This window comes from Lissotriton vulgaris, chromosome 3_1 (genome assembly GCF_964263255.1).
Source record: "Lissotriton vulgaris chromosome 3_1, aLisVul1.2, whole genome shotgun sequence".
In the NCBI taxonomy this organism is placed as follows: domain Eukaryota; kingdom Metazoa; phylum Chordata; class Amphibia; order Caudata; family Salamandridae; genus Lissotriton; species Lissotriton vulgaris.
In genome coordinates, this window is record NC_141689.1 from 976,583,853 (window position 1) to 976,602,967 (window position 19,115).

Here is a 19,115-nt window from a genome sequence, read left to right on the forward strand (position 1 = left end):
TTCCTCTGCACCTGTCTTCGTTCCTATTTCGATCTATTTTACTGCTGATTGGAATTTGCTAATGGTGGGAAGATGGTTTTTACAGTTGGGAACCGCCAAATGTTTCCGCACTTATGTTCCGGACCTTGTGTGTTTCAAAGTGACCAAAGCGACCCCTCTGGGGGCTAATTGTGGGAACCGGGTTGTAAACTTTTGTGTATCATGTTATCCTATGGGTAAAAACTGTATAAAAGGAGCGATCCACAGAACCAATTCGAAGCAGTCTCCCCGAACTACACTTGATGTACTTCCTGTGATCTCTGTGTTCCCTGCAGTAAATAAACCTTGAATCTTTGACGCCGAAGGAAGTGTCCCGTGTCTCTGTGACTTGTACGCCGGAGCAGGTTACCCACGAAGGTTTCAGGTGTTGTGCCCTGGCACCGCTGGGTCCAAAAGAACCCAGTCCTTCACCCTCTTATTAATCCAGTGTACAAAAGTGTGACAAAGCCATGTAAAGCCAAGAATCCACTTGTAGTCCCCCACCACGTGTGTTTCTTTCAGAAACAGGATATCGGGGTATACCTTTTGGTCACTTTGAATAAGCTCTGTGTTTAATTTTGTCCACTAAACCATTGACATTTCATGAAAGGGGTCCAAGGTTGTGTGACAGCTTTCCTTTTGATCTTCAGATGTAGACAATGAGACACCTAATTGGAGACGCGACTGTCACAACACCAATATTAGTCAACAAGAAACAACAAAAACACAAAGCTTAAACTTATAGGTAACTCCTTCTCCTACCCCCTCACACACACACACCCTACAATTCAAAATGAGAAGAAATTGTCATTGTATTTCAATTCCCCATGCTAAACGACAAAGCATGGAGCCTGTCAGATCCTTAATGAATCAGCATAACAAACCAGATCATATTGGAATGCTAAAGACAAGGGCATTGTTTCACTGTGTAGGTCCACACCTAGCTGTTGCTCTACTTAGCTGTGTGACAAATCTGGTACATGGAGTTCAGCTTTTGCAGTGAAGGTGCAGGCTTGCCATGGCCAGACAAACCTCTTGCAGTTTAGCTCAGCAAAGAATCAGGTTTTAAAACGTTACTCCTAAAGATCTTGGTCATTTACCAGTTCAAACCAAGGGAGGGATATTGGCACAATGCCCACATCTGGTGACATCTTCAGAGGCAATCCCCAATAGAGCCAGTACTTGACCAGTAATGGGAGGTTTTCTCTACGCCAGAGTTTTCCACAGAGGATGTAATCTCGGGATCGGTGGCATTGTGTGCGGGACTCCCTACCGTCTACTCACATGGTCTTAGAGGAACTTACCTAGTGACTCAGCTTCCTGGGTCCTGCTCCTAGTGTGGGTGGGGAGAGGAGACAGTTTGGGGAAAAATCATTCCTGCTATTGTGTTGTGCTCACTAATCCCATGCAGACTCCAAGGTATCAGAGAGGAACGATTTGCCTCAAGTATTACATGATACAGAAGCAAATAGTCTACCTTCGAGACCTATAGCTTCTATTTGAATCAGTCAAATGGTTTCCATTGTGTGGTACAAATTTTGTGTAGTCTGAAAAATGAAGGATGTGGTTCAGTTGTACATCACGAAGCTTTTGACCAAGGAGCACACCTCTGTCCATGTAATGCAGCACCATACCAATCATCAGATAGGTGAGAGCCCTGGAAGAAAGTCTCTGGATCAGGGCACAATCGGGCAGTTTCAATACAAACCATAGAAACAGGTCTGCCTGGAGGACCCCAGTACAAATCCAGGCATCTCAGAGGCATTACAGGTTTGTGCCTTTGACTTTCTTTGGAAATCCCACCATGCGGATATTGTTGTGCCTGACCTTTACCTTGGAGTCTTTCATCGATGATTTAGGATTTTGGGGTAATGAGTGTGCTTTCCTTCCTTAGCTTGGCAGCCTTCAATTGTGTTTTTGAGTTAGGAGAACCGATCCTCCACCTCGGTGCCTTGTCTGAGGCCAGATGTCAGTTACAAGTCATCCAGCTCCGCAATCGGGTGCATTGCCCCCTCGCACTTCCAACCGCAAGGCTCCACCTACCCTCCCATGGGGACCATACTGGGAGCCTGTTCTAGTGCACCATACCAATAAGCCTCACCTTCCTGCTCTGTCCTAGTCCTTTTATAATAACCTTTCCTTTCACCCTTCTGGTTCCCCTGGATCGTCACAGGTTCGCACCCCACCTGCTTTTTCGAAGCTTCACCTTCAGGGCATCAAATCGCTAGTAATCTGTTCTTCCAGGGCTCCTCACATGTGCTGTTTTTGTGTGTCCATGGAATGCTCAGAAGTGAGTCCTGTGCTCTCCACGTCACTGGAGTCAAGCTATCCTGGCTGAAGACGGCTGATAGCCAGAAACCGGTCCTAGGATGCTTGATTCCGGTCCAGGAAAGACATGGCTTGGCAGTTCGGGCTGGCCTGTTCCCATGAGGCACAGGGTCAAGGCTGATTTGCATATGGCCATGTCTGAACTGGGGTGGTGCGGTGGGCAAAAAAATGATGGATTTAGGCCCAGATCTCTGTATTGGGGTGAATGTATGACATTTAAGGTTCTGCGAGGGGTTTGTGAGTGTTCAGAAATGTTTTGGCGCACAACAGGTAGTGGTTGGGTCAAGAGAAATATTAGCTTGTGGTTGGTGCAAATGGATCAGAGAAAACCATAAACTCTGAAAAGCAGGGATGGAGAAGATCCTTCCCTGTAGTTAATTGTAAGCAAAATCCGATGCACACTACAAGTCAGTGTGATATGAATGATTACCAACAAATGATAAGGATGGAGTCACACAGATGTGTTCTTTTTGTGTCGTTTTATTGGAATGCATATATTGAGAACATGAAACCAGCCGACACTTGTTTCGTCAAGCAGGGAGTTAACCCGTGACTCTTCAGGGCTAGGGGTGAAACAAAAAAAGGGGGAGGTGAGTATTAACGTGTCAATAAGACAGAACACATGATGGGAGGTAAAAGGAGAGGGAAGAAAAGATAAAAGGCCAGAGGTCAAGGAGGGAAAGTGCATGTGTGTGGGAACCGAAATGTGAGGTGAGTAAAAACACAATAGTGACATATTGTGAGTGAGTATAGCGGACCAAATCCCTTTGTGGTTATGTAACAAAGCTTGCTTATATTATTTATATATCAAAATAGGCGGATACAATGTGTACATCCGTATGATGTTTGGGAGGGAGGAAATACAAATTGTTAAGACATGCGTACAGTAGCAGTTAGTGACCTAGCCGGGACGTGGTCACATTTCATGAGGATCAAATACAATGCACAGGATTGTGGTGACACCTAAGTGCAAAGAGAGGTGGGGTGGGGGGGATGTGAATGTCCCAAGAGAAATTAGGAATATTAGTAGTGTGAACATAACGTAAAATAGTGGTTTGTCAAATTAAACAGTTTGCCTGATGAGCATCACTAATGAGCGAAGAAAAACAAACTGGAAAGGAAGCTCAGTAAGGAAAATAAATGGAACAATATGTACGACCCGGGTAGCAGGTATCTGCAGAGGGAGAAAAGATGTGATGCAGTACTCTCTAAAAGAGTCAGTGTCGATAGAGACACACTAATTTGGTCCGTTTGGTTCCTATTATCTATTCATCTGGAGCAGCCGGTATCTGCAATAGGAAAAACGAAAAAATATATACTCCTCTCTAAGGTACACCGTACTTGTAAACAAACAAATTTGGAGCATGAAGTAACATATCGCAGTGAGTTGTGGTAGCGTGAACTCGGTTCTCAGAAAAAATATATCACATACACATGAAGCGGTATATAGTGGTAGTATTTTGGCAGTTTAGGTCATGAATACCTGTAATGGAAAAAAGGAGAGAAAAAAAAGAAAAAAGAAAAAACCCCAAATCCGTATGTGTGGTCGGTTTTGCTGTTGCTGTAATTGCGGTTTGATATTAAGATCACATTTTAAAGGTAAAAGTAGATAATCTGCAGCGGCACAATTTGTGTGCACATTTTACAAGCATTATATTTTTAGTGGAAAGGCAGCTGTATAGAGAACGCTTCAATTGAAATAGTGGATAGTGATAAAAGTGGAGAGAAAAGGGTGAGCAAAGAGAGCGAAATCTGGAGGAAAAGAAAAACCTTAAGAAGAGATCCGAGTCTTGGCGGCAAAAAAAATATAGACAAGGGAATACCTGTTAAGAGGTCATGAGAAGCGGGGTCTGCAAAGGAAAATGACAGAAAGGAAAAATGACTTTAGAGTGGGGAACATGAGTGCATCAAAGGACAAGGGTTGCTGAGGGTGGACATGGGCTGTAAGAAGAGAGAAATGACTCACCGGTGGAACGGTGATATTTCCAACCCGGTCCTGATCGGGTGTTTTTACAAAAGTGTGATCGTACTATTTGGGTACGCTTTAAACGTTCCAGTAAGGAGAGCGTCGGAGAGTGGTGCTTGCGGCGTGTTAAGCCGTCTATAGTAGCCCCAGTATTTCAAACTTTGGGTAGAAGAGGAAAGATATTTTAAAAGAATTGTTGGCCCATTGCTAAGCTGAAACAGAAAACCTTAAGTCAGGTTCAGCTCTATTATCTCTAGCGAGAATGCGGCTGTCGATTTCTTACCTGGGGTTCGAGGTCGGTCCGAGTGTTATTGATGGCGGGTCTCGCCGGGTATGGAGAAGACCCGGTCGCACAGGAAGTGCGTGCTATTTAAGGTAAAGTAAATGGGACTCATTTGCGAAAGACTAGACCGCAAAGTGCGTTTATGCCGAAGGCAGGTAGGGAATAGAGTAGGAATAAGAAGAAAACGGACTAGTCTTGTATAACGTGATGACGGACTGCGGGGCAAGACGGCTTGGGCCGAAGTAGGGAGTGCTAATGAAAAGGTGGCACGGAAAGTGGGGTGGGAAAGGAAAAACGGGTTTGGGGAAAGAGTTTTTCCTTTCCCACCCCACTTTCCGTGCCACCTTTTCATTAGCACTCCCTACTTCGGCCCAAGCCGTCTTGCCCCGCAGTCCGTCATCACGTTATACAAGACTAGTCCGCTTTCTTCTTATCCCTACTCTATTCCCTACCTGCCTTCGCATAAACGCACTTTGCGGTCTAGTCTTTCGCAAATGAGTCCCATTTACTTTCCCTTAAATAGCACGCACTTCCTTTGCGACCGGGTCTTCTCCATACCCGGCGAGACCCGCCATCAATAACACTCGGACCGACCTCGAACCCCAGGTAAGAAATCGACAGCCGCATTGTCGCTAGAGATAATAGAGCTGAACCTGACTTAAGGTTTTCTGTTTCAGCTTAGCAATGGGCCAACAATTCTTTTAAAATATCTTTCCTCTTCTACCCAAAGTTTGAAATACTGGGGCTACTATAGACGGCTTAACACGCCGCAAGCACCACTCTCCGACGCTCTCCTTACTGGAACGTTTAAAGCGTACCAGAATAGTACGATCACACTTTTGTAAAAACACCCGATCAGGACCGGGTTGGAAATATCACCGTTCCACCGGTGAGTCATTTCTCTCTTCTTACAGCCCCCGTCCACCCTCAGCAACCCTTGTCCTCCGATGCACTCATGTTCCCCACTCTAAAGTCATTTTTCCTTTCTGTCATTTTCCTTTGCAGACCCCGCTTCTCATGACCTCTTAACAGGTATTCCCTTGTCTATATTTTTTTTGCCGCCCAATCGCCATCCAGACTCGTATCTCTTCTTAATGTTTTTCTTTTCCTCCAGATTTCGCTCTCTTTGCTCACCCTTTTCTCTCCACTTTTATCACTATCCACCATTTCAATTGAAGCGTTCTCTATACAGCTACCTTTCCACTAAAAATGTAATGCTTGTAAAATGTGCACACAAATTGTGCCGCTGCAGATTATCTACTTTTGCCTTTAAAATGTGATCTTAATATCAAACCGCAATTACAGCAACAGCAAAACCGACCACACATACGGATTTGGGGTTTTTCTTTTTTCTTTTTTTTCTCTCCTTTTTTCCATTAAGAGTATTCATGACCTAAACTGCCAAAAAACTACCACTATATACCGCTTCATGTGTATGTGATATATTTTTTCTGAGAACCGAGTTCACGCTACCACAACTCACTGCGATATGTTACTTCATGCTCCAAATTTGTTTGTTTACAAGTACGGTGTACCTTAGAGAGGAGTATATATTTTTTCGTTTTTCCTATTGCAGATACCGGCTGCTCCAGATGAATAGATAATAGGAACCAAACGGACCAAATTAGTGTGTCTCTATCGACACCGACTCTTTTAGAGAGTACTGCATCACATCTTTTCTCCCTCTGCAGATACCTGCTACCCGGGTCGTACATAATGTTCCATTTATTTTCCTTACTGAGCTTCCTTTCCAGTTTGTTTTTCTTCGCTCATTAGTGATGCACATCAGGCAAACTGTTTAATTTGACAAACCACTATTTTACGTTATGTTCACACTACTAATTTTCCTAATTTCTCTTGGGATATTCACATCCCCCCACCCCACCTCTCTTTGCACTTAGGTGTCACCACAATCCTGTGCATTGTATTTGATCCTCATGAAATGTGACCACGTCCCGGCTAGGTCACTAACTGCTACTGTACCTATGTCTTAACAATTTGTATTTCCTCCCTCCCAAACATCATACGGATGTACACATTGTATCTGCCTATTTTGCTATATAAATAATATAAGCAAGCTTTGTTACATAACCACTAAGGGATTTGGTCCGCTATACTCACTCACAATATGTCACTATTGTGTTTTTACTCACCTCACATTTCGGTTCCCACACACATGCACTTTCCCTCCTTGACCACTGGCCTTTTATCTTTTCTTCCCTCTCCTTTTACCTCCCATCATGTGTTCTGTCTTATTGACACGTTAATACTCACCTCCCCCTTTTTTTGTTTCACCCCTAGCCCTGAAGAGTCACGGGTTAACTCCCTGCTTGACGAAACACGTGTCGGCTGGTTTCATGTTCTCAATATATGCATTCCAATAAAACGACACAAAAAGAACACATCTGTGTGACTCCATCCTTATCATTTGTTGGTGATCATTCATATCACACTGACTTGTTGTGTGCATCGGATTTTGCTTACAATGAATGTATGACATTGTTCTGCATTCTGTCTATCAACTGTTGTTTTTGCATTCATACCTAGCAGCAGGCAGGTGTCAGCTCCAAAAGACCATGAACGCTCTCCAAGCCTCTAAGGACAGTGACTCAGAGGCCACTCTGGGGACAGTCAGGGCAACTCAGAATCGCCTAGTAAAAGTACAGGTCAACAAGGATTATGCTTAAGCAGACTGAGAGGTCAAAGCTCAGCTTCCACCAGGTCAGTCCAGACACATAACAGAGCATCTTAATGAGACTACGCAGGTTTTTTTTCTGGAATTGAGTCCCCTATGCTAACCTCAGACTTGTAGTCCCAACTGGTTATAAACTGCCAGCATTTCCTACTGATGCCAGTTTTCCAAATTTCATAACATTTCTATTCATATAGTTTCAGTATTAGTGCTTCAGGCATCCAAACCCAGTAATTGATATAATTATTTATAGAATTTGTATTGGAAGCAGTAGAGAAAGATTTAATAGTTGCTTGATCACTCTGTTTTCTGTTATAGTTTCCTTTGGGGTTTAAGTTCAGCACCAGCTACCTATCTGCTCACAGTTGTGATTAAGCTATTTAGCAGAACTTGGCAGGAGCACACCATTTAGAGGCCTATTGAGAAAGGCCCTTAGGAGTATGTAAAGTAGTTCTTTTCGCCATACATGTTACATGCCCTTGTGAATTGGCCCAAAACATTTAAACATGGAGTGAAATCAGAATATTTAGGTAAGATTAATTTTCCAGTAGACCAAACAGATAGGACTGTACCCTTTTTGCACATTTACAAATGGGGAGTAGCTCATGTTGAGGCAGAGCTCCAAAGGCCTATAAGAGTATATAAAAGAGCACTCTTGTAGGTTTACTCCCCATACTCACAAATGCTTTTGTGAATCAGGCCTGTAGTTAGTGAAATGGAGCATCTTAGTAAAGTGTAGCTAGGAAGCTTTATAAAGCGATAAAGGAGGTCTCTAGCAATTTAGAGGCAATCCAACACATGCCCCTCACCCATTCCTTGTAACTCCACCTAATTTCCTTACTAAGTTCCCGATGTATACAAATTTATAACAAGTGAGACCAATTGAGCTTTGTTGTCCCTTTCAAGTCTTGTTATGATTGCAAAACTTTTAAACTAATCGAATGAGAAAGCAGGCACAAGCGTTGAGCCTCATAGAGTGTTCTTTTAATTAGAACAATGGTGGTAATTTATTAGCACATCTGCAGTGAATGTCCCACTATGAACTCTCAATTTAACTGAATAGAAAAACCTTAAAAGTTCAGTCATTTGGACATAATAGCACCCTTCCAGCTCTATCACAGCTGGAATGTCAAAGCAAAATTATGGAAAAATTGGAAACTATTGTTTCCTTGTCATACAAGTGATGTGTCAAATTAGCAGTGTGCACACACTTTATAAGCATTTAGGGAGCTTATTAGTTCAACGGTTTGTTGTTTTACTTTCCACAATGTGACTAGATAAATACAGAATTTAAAAGCATCTTTATTTATTGTTTGGAGTTTCACAACCCACCAGAACAAATCGGATGGAGACCAATCAGTGCGTTGCCATGCACAGTTTGGGAAACACTGAGTTAGATACATCTGCACCTATCTCCTGTGTTCTGAATTGTTTGGAGCACCCCCCCCCCCCCGGTGTAAACAAACTGACTTTGGTACATGTTGACATGCTCCAGTAAATTTGGAGCCTCTCATTCTATAGGTTTAGACAGGTTGAAGCCCCCTGAGCACCGTTAAGTATTGTAGAGCCAATGATTCTTGTTTTTTGACCTGGGACTTAAAATGTATGCACGGGGGGGTACTGCAGGAGTAAGGCCCTAGAGAGCCTAATATCAAAGGTGGCTCTTTTTCCAGAACAGCTCTGGGATGTTCCAAGAAATCCTGGTTCATTCAATAGTCGAATGGGGTTCAGCAATTAGAATCCCACACCATCTAGAGGCATGAGAAAAATATGTTTCAACAGTGTATCACATGTTTGAGATCTTATGCAAATATTCTCCCTCATCATTCTCTATTCTTTAAATCCAAGTTAAGTATCAGTAAGAGTTTAAACTTGCTTGCCAAGAGTTTCAGGACTTATAAAATCTGATTGAGCATTAACTGTACGTTACCGGCCCAAAAAACGTCCACTGCATTCGTATGAGCCTTTCCATAATTTGTGGAAATGGTGAAAGAAAGCACTCCATAACAAACATCCACCTTTACAGGGAATAAAGACCATTAACTTCCCCTATAGTGTTATGTTATTTTACCCAGTGTTTTGTAGAGCGCTCAGCTACTCAAACAGAGTGTCCCGGGGCTATTCAAGACCCAGCACAGCAAAAAGCACGGTAATCGGTGGAATCATTGGCCAAACAGCTATGTTTTGAGATCCTTTCTAAATGACAGCAAATTAGCTGTCTTCCTCAAAGACAAAGGCAGTGCATTCCAAGATAGGGGCGTCAGATGACTAAAGGAGCGACCCCGATGCGAGCACGCTTGATTACCGGGACCGTAGCCAGCGCCAATGATGCAGCGTAGAGCTCTGGACGGATGGTGAAAGCCGATTCTGTTCCTCAGATATCGGGCACCAGTGCCATGCAAAGCCTTAAAAGCCATTGTGAGTGTTTTAAAGCCAATGCGTTTCCGTATAGGCAGCCAGTGAAGAGATTTCAGAAGTCCTGCAGCACTAGATCTTCGGCCGAGGCCGAAAATTGCTCACGCAGCAGACTTTTGTACCATTTGCAGGCGCAAAAGAAGGTACAGAGGGAGGCCAAGATATAGCACATTGGCGTAATCCAGCCTTGAGCCTATCAGGGCTTGAACCGCAGTCCTCCTATGGGCCAAGGATAGAAGTGGAAGAAATGTTTTCAACATTTTTAAAAGACCAAAACACTGTCCAATGGCCACTAAGAATCTGCTATTGTGCTAAAGAGTTAGTCTCGGACTAACCCACTCTGTTATTTTGCTTTTCTTTAACCCTACGTTCCTCTTTTTGTCCTGTTATGTGAGGTTTCAGCAGTGAAATGGTCCTCGCCAACCTCAGTAATTTTTTGCTGCTTGGAATGTATTTTTTTAAATGGGGAAGTGTTTCTGTATATCTGAATCATTGCTAGACCCCCAACCGTGGACACAAAGGACTTATTTTACATGATTTATCAAGCTTACAAAGTCTTTTGTGGTGTTTCCTAGAAACGGGCTTAACTGGCATAGAGCTCTGAGCCCATATATGCCCTTTCAACAGACTATTGGCCTGCAATTGTTTGTTTTTGCTCATGCCCAGCATCACAAACGTACGCAGCCCCACTGCATTTAATAGATGGAGCAGTGTGATCGCCTGAAGAAGAGAAAGCACACTGTGTGATTTAGACATTTCAGCCATCATAGGAAGGCATCGAATTTGCATGAGATTGTGATCCCTTTAAGTATTTTAAACCATCAGTTATTGTTTTAACAAATTGTCAGGCTATAATGGCAAGTGAGAGGGGAGGTGGGGGTATTATCCCAGACTGTTTGCCTAATCAATGAACTCAGTCAACAATATGGTATCAAGAGAAGATACTAAATCTGCAAGTGTGTGGCTTATTAGCACCTGTGTGTCCAGTTTATCAGACTGCGCTACAAAGTGCGATTAGAAATTTACATTAGTCCTTTTTGGAAACTCTGGGGAAAACCAGAGCTGTGCACTTCAGATTGGTTAGCACCTAGTGATGACAGTAGATCCTCAGATTCCTGGCAATGTGGTTTCAGGGCTCTGCCAGGTCTAGGTACAGACTAATGGACATGTGTGCTTCTACAAATTAGCAGAATTGTTGTGTTTCTGATGCCAACATTTTGCTAAGCAGTGGTAGATTTAAATGAGGAAATAATTTGTTGGGTCTTTTTAGATCGGTTGTAGGTTTTTACTTTTTTTGTTTGTTTTAGTACTATTATTTTTTAGTAGCGGTGTGAATTTAGCATGATTAAAGGTTGATGTAATCTGACTAAATCTGAATGACATGTTCAGCAGGAGAGCAATGTCTAGAGTAAGGGTGTCCATCCGTTCTTTAATAAAGGCTGCTGGGCAGGGATCAGCTGTAAGTTGGTTGCCTCTGTTATTGTAGAGATTGGAGAACTTGCTCTCAGAACAGATATATGAAACAACTGAGGAAGGTACAGAGATAAATTGGAGTGGTTTGTTTTACGGGGATTTCTTGCATGGTCTGTACAATATTTTCGGTCTTGCAATTGAATAAATTAAAGAAATGTTTGCAGAATTCAGTGGTTGCCATCAGGGAGGAATCCCTGGATGTATTTTTTTAACCAATACGTGGCTCAATGAGGACACGGTGCAGAACCTAATCTCGCATTGCCTCCGGGGTACTCTATTTTTATGGTTAACAGGGAGTCCAGAGGAGGTGGCATTGCGGTGATTGTTAAATCCTGCTACCCATGCCTTTTTGTAAAAGAAGCCATTGAGGGCTGGGAGTGTGCACGATTTGGTATTACAATCAGTACCCATCTGACTATCTGGGCTGCTAATTTATCGTCCACCAGGGCCCACCTCTAAATTCATAGCCGCTCTTCTGGAGGTGGTTTGTGCTCACGTTTTGGATACGGCCAATTTTAATATTTTTGGCGACCTTAATCTTCATTTCGATTTAGTCAAAGACAACGAGATCTGTAGTCTTCTTGCTGATCTAGCCGCTTACCAACTCCCCCAATTGGTGTCCAGCCCCACACTCTTAGCAGGCCACCTGTTAGATCTTATTTTCTCGAACATTACGGCTGCTACCGTGGGTACTCCTATTCCCATGGGTTGGACCGAAAATTCACGGATGGAAATATCCTTCCCCACTATAGAATCCCCCTACAAAACAATCCATCCACCTGTTTTTAAACGCCCATGGCGCAAACTGAGGTTATAGGACTTCCACATGTTTCTTAATATGAATCCTCTAGGACCACTTGAAGACACGGAGACAGGCTATAGATCTTTCTGTGCCTGGATCACCCGGGGGCTCGACTCTCTTTTACCTGCCAAATGGTGTAAGGGCCGCACAGTCAATGCCAGTCCCTGGTACAATGAGTCTCTGTCCATTCTACGGAAGGCCTGTAAGAGGTTGGAGCTTGACTGGAGGAAAGACAATGATTCTGGGAAAAGTCTGCTATTTGAGGGAGCTCAAGCACTATATCATATCATAAGACCATTTGTAATGTCCGGGCAGCATATTATGCCAACGAAATCAAGCTTAGCCCTAATCCAGCTAAGTGTATCTTTAAGATTCTTAAAGATCTGAGGGTTAGGAAAAATCTGGAATCCCCCATATCATCTGAACAGCAGTTCGAGGATCTCGCCATTTTCTTTGTTGAGAAAATTTGCACCATTCATCGGGCTTTTCCCTCAAGGACCCCTCCTCCCTCCAATAGTCCCTCACGGATCCCTGCCTCTTCCGTCCCTCCTAGCTTTCCCCGAGTATCACCCAGGATGAGTTTGTTAGACTGAGTAGGATAGTTAAATCTGGCACCCCTGCCGATCCTTTAAGGCCTGCTCAGTTTCAGGAATCAGTCCCCCATTTGCTAGCCCCACTATGTCAGCTGGTTAATTCCTCTCTCTCCACTGCTGTGGTCCCGATACCTTGGAAACAGGCATGGGTTTCCCCCATTCTTAAGAAACCTTCGCTTGATCCAACTAAGCCCTCAAATTTTCGGCCTATATCCCTCTTGCCGTGGGTGGCCAAAACTACGGAGGCTCATGTGAATTCCACACTCACCAACTCTTTGAGCGCTAACAACATCTTGGATCCCTCACAAAACGGTTTCCGCCCGGGCCACAGCACTGAGATAGCTCTCCTAGCTGTGACAGAACACCTGCGGTTCAGCCTTGATTCCGGTCAAACTGTGGCACTGATTTTGCTCGATCTCAGTGCCGCCTTTGACACGATCTCGCATGGTATCCTGCAACAACATCTGGAGGAAGTTGGTGTGGCTGGTCCGGCCCTGGAATGGCTCAGATCATTCTTGACCGACAGATCTTTTCGTGTATCGGCCCCTCCATTTCTTTCCCAGGCCTACTCCATCAACCAGGGAGTGCCCCAGGGCTCGGCGCTGAGCCCGGCACTATTCAATCTGTATGTTCAGCCTCTGACTGCAGTTGCCAGGCAATGGGACCTTACAATGGTCTCATACGCTGATGACACACAGCTGGTGGTGGTCCTGACGGAGTACTCCCCTCTGAATATATCCAGATTCAGAGATGGGTTGGCTGCCATTGCGGAATGGATGACCACCAACTGCTTGCAGTTAAATGCCAGCAAAACAGAGGTCTTGTTAGTGGAGAAGAACTAGAGTGCCTGGAACAAGCACTGATGGCCAAGCGTTCTGGACCTGGCCCCTAAACCAAAAGCAGTGGGGAAGAACGTAGGGGCCTGGATGGATTCCTCATCAGTTTCCAAGACCACACAAAAAGAGTCCCCGGCACTTGTTTCGGCCTTCTGCGCGGCCTCAAACCCATTTTAAAGTTCTTTGATTCCTCGACCCACCAGCTGATTGTCCAGTCAGCTATTTTATCCCTACTGGACTATGCCAGCTCCATTCTTCTAGGGGCTAACCAGGCCGAAATAACGCGGATGAAACACGTTCAAAATGCTGCAGGTAGGGCTTTGAGGGGCACCCACGCACCTGCTCTACAGCTTCTGCTATCGGGAAACTCTATTGGCTTCCCATGGCAGCGCGTATCCAGTTCAAAACATTGTGTCTCTCTTTCAAGATTTTGAAGCTGTCCATACCTAGCATACTGGCAAATCTTCTTACCCCTTATGCTCCCTCCCGCCAGTTACGCTCCCTGGGGCAGCACCTGGTGACTGTACCCCGTGTGAAACGTCTTCTCGCAGGTGGCCCGTCTTTCCACTATCTGGCGGCTAGACTCTGGAACTCACTACCTGTCCAGATTGGCAGTATGGATAGCCTGTTGGAATTTAGGAAAGCCATCAAAACCTTCCTTTTTCCTTCTTATTAGGCTATGCTTTCTATCTCTTTTTCTAGCGCTCTTTTCTGCTCGGTTTATAGTTGCTGTTTTATGATGCTGGTACTGCCGGGACGCCCCTTTGCTGGGGCAGCTGAGCGATATACAAATCTTAATAACATAACATAACAAATCACAATGCTTCTGATGGAATCTGGGCCAGTTAGGCAATTTTTAAGTGTTCTCTCAATTGGTCTGTTGCCTTTTAAGTTTGAAAAGAATAGTAATGTTTTTGGCTTCTTGGATCGTTTTTGATGCTTGCATATGTGACTTTTGTAGCTAGGAAAATTTGCATTCAGGTTGACATGCTGCTGTGAAAGACACTGAACACAAAATAAATTAATACATTAAATACAGGTTGGACAGACCCAGACAAAAATTACCTCTGGATTTGTATCATGTGCATTCATCAAGACTCTTTCGATAATAGTTTTCAATAGACTGTGATCTAAGAGGAAAAATTACACATGAAGTTAGCAGTTTTTAACAGGAAAACGAAAATCAACTTAGACTGATGCATTAATCGTGTACCAAGATACTACATGTAACATTCAACAGTCCATAGTCACTCACAAGCAATAATAAATAACACAAATCAGAACATGGTCCCTGCCCCCCATGAAAAAGCAAAAAAAGGTTTAAAGATGTGAACATGTTTTGCAACAAAACATCAGAAACATATATACATACTCTAATTTGAATACGGTATGTCTGCGGATGTAACTACTGTGTATAATTCCACTTAAAATAGCTTTTGTGTGCATATTCACATACAACAGTGATCTCCTGCCCACATAAGCTTGCAACAGATCAAAAGTACACTGACTTGTTTTTAAGTGGATACACATTTCTTATACATTACTGCAGAAATTGGCATCACATCACTACCAAGCTACCAGGTGTCTTTTTAAGTCAAGCTGACCTATGTAAAGCAGCCTAGAACTGCCCACTCCGCCCCACCTCCCAGTCTCCGGCAACTAAGGGGCTCCTCTTGTTACTGGAGTTATAATTAACTATTTGGCGTTGCCAGCTGAAAAATGCCCAGTGTCATACTTTTCCTTTTCTTTCCATGTATAGCAGGGACCTGAATGGCAACATCAAAAACTGCCATTATATAAACAGGGTAGAGGAGAGAATGCATCACAGTCCCCTCCTCCACCTGCAGTGCTGCAGACCCATCAAAATCAGAGTTATCACTTTTGTTATTTTAACCCTAAGCACCGTTCCGCATTAATTGCCTGAGATTCTGAATGTAATCAATTGAAGACTGAATTGAATCAATTGAAGACAACCATCTTGCTCAAAGAACTGTAGATGCAGCCATATGCTATTGCATTGCAAACCTCAAAGCACTGCTCCACTCAAAGCGTGTCAGAATAGCACCCATGGAATGCATACAAACTAGATGCAAACATATCTGCAGATGTTGTCCAGGTATCTTTATATGATGCATATAAGACCTTTGTGTGGCGTTGTTAACTGGTATATTCCTACAGGTCCACAATAATCAGCCTCCACTGGCATTGGTTGAAAAGCAAATAATTATAAAGTGTTTTTAATACCGCACTAGCTACCTTATAAGTTGACTATTTGCTTGACTTGATAGTAAGCATTTTAGCATCCTCGGAACAGACGAAATGCTAATTCAATTCATGGAATGTAAATGTAAATGTACAGGAATTTATATAGCGCAAATCACCGAGCGGTTTCTAAGTGCTTGCTTAGGGAACCCGTCCTGGTATTCCCCTGTAAGATAACCCCGGCAGGGTATCCGCAAGGTGAAAGCTTGGCATCCCGCCGTGAAGGGCCATTGTGGAGATTAAGCAAGCTATTGCCCAGAGTCGCAGAGTGTGAACCCGTGAATCGAGTAGGCACCGGAGCGAGAATGGTCGAGTCCATGGTTATTTTAGGACTCAAGACCCCGCAGAGCCGGGAATTGAACCCTGGTTCCGGGCTGACCTCTGCTTCCAGGTCTACCTCCTCTAACCAGTGAGCCACACTTCTCCACTTGTTCAATCGTGGGAACTGCACACTGCATACTACAGACCTCAGTAGGGAGCTAGCAATTCTCAGAACTAAGTTGGAGACTAATGGAGCTAATGTGGTAGTTCTGCATTCCATACTCTGTTTGGATGAATGAAAACAGCCGCAAGGAGGTAAACCCCCCTTAACTTGTCGTTTCACTTGTAACTCACAAGAAATCGCAATGTGCATCAAACATTTTGTGCACTGCCGTTTGAGATGTGAAGTTCATGAAGCCTGCCCACATATACAGCAACATGGTTTGGGCACATCAAATCCTTTCGTGCATGTGACCCAATGTATTAAATGTATCAACATGACATCCCTACATTAAGCCTTACATGACAATACAAAATGGAGTTGTACTCTAAGGAGCTCTGGACTACTTGTATCTTACCGTTAAGTCTGTATATGTTTTGCGCCCTGGCACCAGGGTAAGATCCTTTGCATAGGCTAAAAGGTATCCATCTAATGTTGTACATGAATGGCCCTAACCTAAGCAGTGCTGAGATCTGCATAAAGCTTTACATAGCAGAAACATCAATTCTAATTCCCCATTCTTTTTTAAGCAGTTTGAGGAGATTATGTTAGTTTTCTGATTAAAACGTCTTCCTTTAGCATTGGAAAAAAGAGAAAGCATTTCAAGTTGAAGCAAACAACATTTTACACCAGCAGAACTACATGGTAAATTACCTCCAACCACTGACCCTGCACTATAAATTACTCCAATGTGCAGCCCAGCCTTTCTAAGAAATGTCCAGCACTACTGTTACCTCTACCAGAGGTTCTTCATAAGAAAAACAAATCATTGTGTTGCTCCTGGACTAGAACAAAATCAAAGCTACTCTTTTCTTCACCAATATCTTGCTAGTTCAGAGTATTATGTGCCACTAATTTCGCAGACATATATACAGGATCTACCACTGCAGACATGTAAAATAAAATAAAAATGCACAATGGCACACAGTGGAGCAGTGACTACAGAGGCGAAAACTGACCCAGTGGAAAACACTGAATTTTGTTCAGAAGGGACTAAAATATGCAAACACTGGTAACTCAAATGGAGTTTATAATAGCTCCCTGTTGGACTTGGCCCTTTTGGCACATTCACCCCTAAACTTTTTGCCTGTTACTGTGACCTGATATTAGTAGTTTTTGGCCTCTGCGCACTTTAGCACTGTGTCCCAGTGTAAAGTGCGTGCGCACTCTGAGTGCATGTGGTGAGATTGGCCTGCCTCCCATAGGAATGCATTGGGGATATGTGTGTCCATGGTAATTCCTGGTTTGAGAGGAGTGCAGGGGCAAGTTTGGTATGTGCGAACTCCTGAGAATAAATGCTGCGCAATGGTGTCCGCAGATTTATTGTGACTGGTGGAGAAGTGCCACTTTTAGAAGTTGCCATTTCTGTGTGCTGTGTGCCTGCCTGCCTGCCTGATGTGGAGTGCATGTCTGGCTTGTGATTGACAGGGGCTGGATGGTGTGCTTGGCTCCAGGAGCCAGGATGAGCCTGCCCAGTGGTGAATAGGTAGATCTCCATGTAGATGGGAGGGAGGAGTTGCACCTGGGACCTGAACAGAGCTGTGCCTTCCCGCCACAATGCTGGCTCCGCCCCCTGTGGTGCGTTTGAACACCTAGCCCCCACCTGACAAAGGGGAGGGGAGCTGAGCACAACAAAGTGCTCCAAAGCTACCCCAAACCAGTTTAACCTGGTTTTCCCCCAGCCCTGTGCTGTGTCACAAAAGGAACATAGCGTATTAAAGAAGGGGCTGTGACCCCATGAAAGTTGTTCTCTGTTGTGCCTGACTTGAGGGGGGCCTGCTGCTGCTGTGGGGTGCCAGGAGGAACCGCCACTAGTGACTGCCTCCCTGCTGGAGGGCCCTGTGAGCTGGCCTGCCTGGGCCCAGCCCTTTGCCCCCCCTCCCTTTTCCTTCCATAAGACTTTTTCTGGACTTTGTGCTAAAGCACCTGGGAAGCGCTAAATCTTAATTTTCTGATGAGCGCTTTATTTTTCATTTTGAAGAAGCGCTTGACTTTGGTGCTGAGGAGCGCTGTGTTTCTGCCCGAGGAGGATTGCTGGGGCCTGCAGCACGAAGCTGCACAGTGTAGAATTCCCCTTATTGGCGTGGGAATTGAGCGGGAGCCCACCCCGCGTTCATGCTCTCTAGCGGGTGCCTACCCCGCATTTTTGGTGACTTTCTACGTATAGTTACGGAGCGGGAGCCCACCTGCATCTTTGCCGGTTTTCGGTCCTATTGAAAAAAGCGGGTGCCCACCCCGCATAATTGCCGCTTTTTTTAGATAGCTTTAAAACAGGGGGAGCCCACCCTGCTGTTGTGCTTGCAGACGCGGGTGCCCACCCCGCACTTGTGGAGAAACAAAATCACCGTCGCAACCCGGGCGAAACAGGAAGTCCGGCCAGGTGGTGCCTGTCTAGGGACGGGTTTCGGGAGGAAAAGGAAGCCCTGCACGTTGCCCAGAAAAAGCCGGAAGCCGACGGGAGCCCACCCCGCGCTCCGGTGCACAAAGGAGAAGTGAGCCGGAAGAAGAGTCCAGGCTGGAGCCCACCCCGCACTGGACAGTGCCCGAAAGAGTGGCGAAGGGCTGCAGTGGCTGGCGTGGCTCCCGTGCCGTGAGGGAGAGCCCGCGCCTGCACCGGAGGAGGCGTCCCCAGAATTGAGGAGAGTTCCGCACAGCAAGCCTGGAGACCAGAGGAGCATCCCCAGACAGCCCGGTGAGTGGGGCTCGTTTCCGAAGGGGTTGGTGGGGTGCGTTGGGGCACATTGCCAGTGCCTGCCCACCTCCTGCCAGTACTTCTTTGGGGGCACAGCTGCTGAGCGGACTCGCAGGAGGGCAAGCCGCTCCACTATTGGGGCATGATTTTTGTTCAAGGAGCCCCAGAGTGGGGCCCGACTTCCTGTGCCGTTCTTTCTGTTCTTGTGGGGGCATATTTGTTTTAGAGCCTGTGTGCTCCAACGTGAGGGCATCGAGGTGCCCATGACCCATTT

The 19,115-nt window shown here is 44.8% G+C and overlaps 1 protein-coding gene across 1 annotated transcript in view; it reads right to left on the reverse strand.

The window, feature by feature from the left end:
- CEP78 (centrosomal protein 78) overlaps nt 1-19,115 on the reverse strand; it is a 479,433-nt gene that overhangs the window by 390,916 nt on the left and 69,402 nt on the right. Inside the window, exon 8 of the mRNA XM_086961339.1 lies at nt 14,472-14,536. Coding sequence (XP_086817465.1) covers nt 14,472-14,536 — 65 coding nt within the window. The remainder of the gene's footprint in view (nt 1-14,471; nt 14,537-19,115) is intronic.